This window comes from Myxocyprinus asiaticus, chromosome 8, assembly GCF_019703515.2.
Source record: "Myxocyprinus asiaticus isolate MX2 ecotype Aquarium Trade chromosome 8, UBuf_Myxa_2, whole genome shotgun sequence".
Taxonomy (NCBI): Eukaryota; Metazoa; Chordata; class Actinopteri; order Cypriniformes; family Catostomidae; genus Myxocyprinus; species Myxocyprinus asiaticus.
Window position 1 is genome coordinate 33,193,251 of NC_059351.1, and position 7,595 is coordinate 33,200,845.

The 7,595-nt window shown below is 38.0% G+C and overlaps 1 protein-coding gene across 1 annotated transcript; it reads left to right on the top strand.

Moving 5' to 3' along the window:
• Positions 1 to 261: 261 nt before the first annotated feature.
• On the top strand, positions 262 to 1,817 carry kctd12.2 (potassium channel tetramerisation domain containing 12.2). The gene has a single exon (XM_051704430.1). It carries the CDS (start codon positions 323 to 325, stop codon positions 1,145 to 1,147), a length of 825 nt encoding a protein of 274 aa, XP_051560390.1. The 5' UTR covers positions 262 to 322; the 3' UTR covers positions 1,148 to 1,817.
• The last annotated feature ends 5,778 nt before the right edge of the window (positions 1,818 to 7,595 follow it).

The window sequence follows — 7,595 nt, forward strand, 5'->3', positions numbered from 1 at the left end:
GATTGCATACTTGATACAAGGCCTAATATCAAGTATGAATGTGTCTTATCACATAACAAACACAAACAATGGCTTTAAAATAAATAAATAAATAACATTTCCACATCATAGATGAAGATGATCATTTAAAATGCCCGCGTTTTCATTACCAAATCATAGTCTGAGTGTCATTCTGTTACATGGAGGAAGCAAAGAGTTAACAGTCGTCAGATTCCTCCTCCTACGTAACACTGTTTAGCCTACATAAACAAACGTGAAATATTTCTTTCCATTCTTCTCCCGTCCCGTGATTGCGCCGGAGGTTTCGCGCATCTATACAGAGATGGACAAGAGTCGCAGGGACGCTTCAGACCAATTTTCCGAAATTATTGAGCTCAATGTCGGAGGGCAGGTTTACGTTACGCGGCACTCAACTTTGCTCTCCGTGCCAAATTCTCTACTTTGGACCATGTTCAGTCAGAAAAAACCCACGGAACTTACAACGGACAGCAAAGGACGCTTCTTTTTGGACAGGGACGGCTTTTTGTTCAGATATATTTTGGATTACTTACGGGACCAGACTCTGGTTTTGCCTGATTACTTCAAAGAGAAGGCGAGCCTTCTCAAAGAGGCAGAATATTTCCAACTTAAAGACCTGGCGAGACGCTTGAGACCGGCGGTTAGTAAGGAGAACTCTATCAGCGAGGAGGTGTGTCAGAGCTACCCGGAGGAGACTGCACTCTCCGGCGCGCTCGCCGGTACCAGTATCACCTGCACTGGCCCTCGCTCGCCGTCTGTGGACGCGAGGAAAATCGGCTACATAACAATCGGTTACAGGGGGTCCTACACCATAGGACGAGACATCCAACAGGATGCCAAATTTCGGCGGGTGGCGAGGATCACAGTGTGCGGCAAAACGTCTCTGGCCAAAGAAGTTTTCGGGGAGACTCTAAACGAAAGCAGAGACCCCGACAGACCCCCTGAGAGATACACGTCTCGGTATTACCTTAAGTATAATTTCCTGGAGCAAGCCTTCGACAGGCTGGCTGAGTTGGGCTTCCACATGGTTGCTTGTAGCTCCACGGGCACCTGCGCGTACGCGAGTAATGACCCCAACGAGGACAAAATCTGGACGAGTTACACCGAGTATGTGTTTTGCAGGGATTGAAGTGGACTCTGTGACTCTTTTTAAAAGTGTAATGCCAGACGTTACGCACCACATTAATGTGTAGTTTTGTGCCACAATGCCAACATGTAAACTCAAGTTAGGGACCTTTTAAAGTTGGACAGACGTTTTGTGCATAGGTGTGTGTGAGTAATTATTTAATAACAATTATTCCTAGGATGCAAACGTCTTAACCAACCACCGATGGCAATGATCAGTGTTCAGCTAACAGGCTGGAAGCACAAACATACTGTCAGTGATATTACATTTTGAAAAGATTTAGGATAATAATTTGTGAAACAAATACATTTTTCTAAAACTCAAATTCGTATTACTTTTTGATATTTAAAGTTCCTTAAATTCTTTAATAGAATGGGATTCGTTTTATTTCTCAAAAAGAAAAACAGAGAAAAACATAAGGTCAGCTTTATTAAATGTAATCTCGGTAGCAATACCCTCAACAACAAAAGTCAGATAGCAACTTGTTCCATAATAGCTAAATACTGTATATACTCTGCTTTTTACTGGATCTGTATACCTCATACTTCTTAGACAATGTCTGAAGATAATTCATGTTTTTTTTATGTGTTTGCATTTCAATGTATCAAACCTTTAACTCTTCGCCATGATGTCTGTCAGCTTCACACACAGAATAAACTAATCATGAAAGATATACATGCTTCAATGGAGACTCTGAATGCAGTAGCTGTATCACATGATATTTTGCTGCGAAACAATTTATATGAGTGGCACACTGTATAATTAAGTTAACATATTGTTGGTATCAGATTATGTGACATTTTTTAAATGGAAGCCTCCCACATGAAATTTACATGGACAAAGAAGCTGCGTAGTGTGAAAATATAGTGTGAGAGGTTAAGGCACACTTCCTCTAAACCACACTTGATGTTACAGATCATGTAAAAAAAAAAAAAAAAAATAGCGCAAAGATCGCAAAAAACTTATTGGGTGAGGGCTCTGAAAAGAGATGTGAGTGTAGAAGAAACTCTGTCTGGCCTGAGGAAACAGATGGAGGACTTGGAGACAGAAAACAGGAACTAGGCCTGTCTTTGCCAGTAGTCCTGTGACTATGGCTGCTGTACCCACACACACACACACACACACACACACACACACACAAACTTGTTTTTATATCATTGTGGGGACTCTCCATAGACTTCCATGCATTTTATGGATTTTATACAGATCTAACAATAATTTCTATCCCCTAACCCTACCCCTAAACCTAACTCTCACAGAAACTTTTTTGTATTTTTACATTTAGTATGATTACTAAGCCATTTCCCTCGTGGGGACCGCTAGCTGGGCCCCACAAGGTAGGTGATCTCAGGTTTTACTATCCTTGTGCGAACATTTGGTCCCTACAATGTAATATAAACGTGTACCCACACACACACACACACACACACACTCACACATAGAAAGGCTATTACTGAAAAAATCCTTTCACTTTATAATTTAAGATAGATAACATATAAATATGCAACCATCAAAGGTTTTACTCAGTAACTTTTTGCTCATGCCATCTTGGACTTACAGTGACACCTAGTGGTGTGGATGCAGCACAAGGGCGTAGCCAGGAAATTACTTTTGGGTGGGCCTCAATAAAAATGGATGGGCCAAGTTTTCGCACCAATTTTTTTTAACTACATTTTCCTTAACAATAGAGAAATGGCACATTCAAAAAGTTCTTTCACACTTTCAGATATCAGAATGTATGCATTTTTTAACTATTTTATAAATATATATTTGAAGTCAAAGAATAATCTCTAATATTCTGTGTGGTCCTATGTCTAATTTGGGTGGATCAAGGCCTACCCCAGCCCACCCTTGGCTACGCCACTGATGCAGCATCTTTTCAGTTACAGATGCCATTGTGGGAATTCACTATTCACCATCAGCCATGATTAATTTAATCCAAGATTGAAAGTGTCCAATAACAACACAGTTACTGAGATTAAGCAAGAAGTATTCAGATGATCACGTGATTCTAAAATGGCAGCCCCCATGAGGGCGTCCCTCCCCCATGTAGAATAAAACAGCTTTTATAAGGTTACTGATATGACTAGAGTCCTCATCTCATGTGAGTGGTCATGATTTTTTACATATGTTTCTAAATTATAATTCATTTCTTTAGGAGTAAAACATTTTTAATGGGGAAAAATTACTGAGTGCACCTTTAAATATCATACAAAATAGAATACATAACCATGCATTTATTTATACAACAGTGAGGTACAGTATTCTGTACTGTCTATTACTGACAATTCAAGACCACCTGGAGAGTGCCAATAGCATTGGGACTGGAACAAATTATCCTCCAGAGGAAGTTTTATCAAGAGGAAGAGAGAAAACAGAATACCAGCAAAAAAAGACAGAACATAGAGGGCCTTCACAGTAGAAATGGCAGTAAGATAAAGAGAGAAAAATGGAAAGTTAGACAGACAGAGAATCGTACATAAATTAGAGTAGGACTGCAATGTTACTTTTCCATTAATGCTAATATTTAAATAATAATATTAACTGTACAATACAATGTTATAGCATTGTCACTTGTACAATACTGTCAATTTTTAATAGAATTAAAATGAAATTTGTCCTGCTGGCTTGTCAAATAAATAAATAAAAAAGAGCAGCTATAGCCTATGGATTACTGTGCAGCAGTTGTTAAATTATTTTCACATGATGTATTTTACAATATTACATAATTAAGATCTCTATATAAATTACACATGTATGTTTGTATGTGTGAAGAGACAAATTGTAACAAGCAATGTTGGGGTAACGTGTTAAAAGTAACGTGTGTTTCGTAATCAGATTACTTTTTTCGAGTAACGAGTAAAGTAACGCAATGATTTTTTTTTTAGACCATAATATCAGAGTTACTTTTAAATAAAGTAACGCGTTGCTTTTGTACACTTCTTTCCTCATATTGCGAGAAAAAGGTGTGTAAACTTCGAGGTGGAGACATAGTGCATGATAGGCATTGTCGTCCTAGAGAGTGTAAGACTTGCCTAACAGAGATGCGTAGACAATGAAGTTGTAGTATGTGTGCGCACGATGGGTATTGTAGTTCTAGAGAGTATGAGCCATGCTTGTCAGCGATAGGCAGATCACAACAAGTCTTCATTTAGCCCACCCTGAGATTTATGTTTTAAAAACTGCTAAATATTGCTGGTAAAGGAATGTAAATCTGTACGCTTCAGTGGAATCCAGTTGTACTCATCATTTGCAGTGGTAGATTTGTTGTTTGCTGGAGCTTATGTGAGCAGCCGTCATAAACTTTGCCTTTGTCATGACAATCAAACTGAGAGTTTCATAAGTGGTTAATGAAACTATATTTTTCGTGATTGATTCATGTGCACTGTATTTAAAATTGTGTAAACACACATTTTCATGGTATAATATAGCAAAGGCATAAGCCGGGAGAAGTCTTCCCGTGGCCATGGTATGATTATAGTTACATACAACATGGAATGATCGCTGACTGTTTGTGCATCCGAACTGCTTTGTTTTAAAGCTGTCATAACCACTGCCCTAGGATCAGTTTGCATCCAAACTGCTCCGCTTTAAAGCATTTAACATTCAACTGTCGGTTGAGTGAAACATGATTGATTCATGTGTAAATACACACTGCATTAAAAAAATCAGTAAACCTGTGTAGGCAGAGGGATTATAAGACTAGCCTTCCACTGGCCACGACATGAAACACAGGGTGAAATACTTGTTCAATTCGCGGAGTTATGCAGCCAAACTTCTCCGTGTTAGAACTTCCTGTAACTGGGAGAATGGGATGAGAAAAGCTGACTCTGGATCAGTGGCTGCGAGCAACATTCTACATCGTTTGTGTACGCAGAGAAAACGTCTTAATTTCTAAAAAGATCCTACATTTATGTTTTATAATAAAAAAGTAGTTTGATTTCATTCAAGCTTTATCAATATGCGTGTTTGAAGTTGTATGTGATCAACCACTGGCGCCTGTATGCACCGTGGATCAACTAAAAACAAGCATACACTGAGATGACTTAAGTGAAAAAATTTTATTTTATTATCAGACACATTCCTTGAACATGTTAGGCTGGCATTCCCCACTTAATTTTATCCTGACTTTTGAAAAACATTTCAAGTGGTCTCTGGCATTGTCAAAAATTATACAAGGTATGCTTCCAAACTCATTTCCAGTTTTCAAATATTTGAGGATGTCTCTTATGGCTTGCAATAATTCAGGGGAAAAGTCTGTCTCTCTCTCTGCCAGACCGGAGCCATATGCTTCAGGGGAGACAGCACATGGTCCTGGTCAATGCGTTCCTTAGGAGGAAGCCACTTTTTTTGTTCCCTTTAATCCTTTTGGACATGTTGCTCATTCATTCTGTCTACCAAAATTAAACACCTTAAAGGTTTGTGAAGTACATTTGGAAAAATCCAATGTTGTTGTATTGTGGATGGATGGATGGATCAATGGATGAGAACACACACTGTCTATCTCACACTGATTCTAAAAACCCTGAACCATAAATGCCATACAGGATTTCAGCAAATACAGAGAAGCTTGAATTTTTATTGCATTTTATCCATCTATTGACCAGGACAAATATATACAGTAAATAAGTTCCTGTTTATTGAATATTTGCACATACTGTTTATTTAGAGAGTGAGCTGAGTGCACAGTTATGAACGGTTGAGAGGACACTTCCAGCACTAAATGACCTCAGACATATCTCTCTATTTGCCTCAGTCATAAACTGCAGAGAGTCTATGGCTCTATGTAAACCAACTCCATAGCAACAAGACTTGATCAATACAATCGAATGTCCTGCTGCATACTCAGGAGGTCCATACCTTCATACTGTTTGTTTGCTAATTAACATAGGTCAGTGGCTAAAAATAGGCATGTCAATTATAAGGCTTAAGATATCCCTAAAGGACTGGCAGATTTAATGAAGGTAATTTTAATGCTGTACTCCAGGCTGACACAGAGAAGAATGGCAAAGATTTCACGTCATCACCATGACAACCACTTACAGTGTGTTTACAAAGTCACTTTGTGTGACAGCAGGAGCAGTGACCAATTGCACCTGTAAATGCCTATGTTGCAGACATACACTACCATTCAAAAGTTTAGGGTCACTTACTCATTCTTTATTTTATTTTATTTTTTCACATTTTAGAATAATAGTAAAGTCATCACAACTATGGAATAATAGAAATGGAAATATGGGAATTATGTTGTGACTAAAAATATCCAAAATAAATCAAAACTATGTTAAATTTTAGCATCTTCAAAGTGGCCACACTTTGCCTAGATTTTGCAGAAATGTACTCTTGGCATTTTCTCAACAAACTTCTTGAGGTATCACCCTGGGATGCTTTTTAAACAGTATTGAAGTAGTTCCCATCTATATGCTGGGCACTTAGTGGCTGCTTTTCTGCAAGTCATCCATTTCAAAAACTATTTTTTATTTTTATTAATTTTTATTTTAGTTTTGTATTTAAATAAATTAATATGTTGGCACAATTATATTTTTGTCTACAAAACTAATTTCAAACATTTATGCATACGCCTTCAGATCAAATGGTTTTTAAGATTATGAGAAACATTTCAGGCAAGTGACTCCAAACTTTGCATGGTAGTGTATATTGTTGTCATTTTTCAAATTTGATTTAGTTTTACTTGCATTATGTGCATGTGCAGAGATATTCACCACAACATAACCTACCCAAGTCTCTGTTGTATCTTTTCCTTCATGTGTATTATTTTCCCACCCCCATCATTTTCATATAAGGAAATTGTTGCAGACTGTGTAGCCATTCATATTGCAACAGTAATCCACATACAGTACTGCAGTTGTGATCTCACAATGTCTTAACATTTATGCTCTCTCAAACAGCTGATTATGAGTCTGCGTTGCATCAACGGATGTGCTCGTTGTAGACAGGGTTTTAGTGCCATGGTTCTGTCTCCAAAAGCCATAATAGTACCATGATACAAAACAACAACAACAACAACAACAACAACAACAACATGGTCTCATGGTACTTTTTTGTAAGTGAACAGAGAGGCTACATTTAAATCCACTGGACATGAATAATTTTTCATTCCAGACTGTTTAGATGAGGTGGACTCCATGAATGCAACTTTCAGCGTCCATTGCGAACAGTTCAATAAGTATATCAGATTAAGCCACTGTTATCCTCCATAGCCCTGTGGGTTTAATGAAGAGCAGATTTGATCTTTTCCTTCACATTCTCCCTTATGGTACAGACAGGAGGTGGTCAAAGCTGACATAAGATCAGATTTGTGGTTTTCTTTAATATGTACATGGTGTTCATTACGGTCAAGAAATCTGACCTGGGATCAGTAAGAAAAGAGCAATATCAGGCTATCACCTAATGGGGCCTTAGTAGGTCAGAGAGTATCAGGTAAAATGGA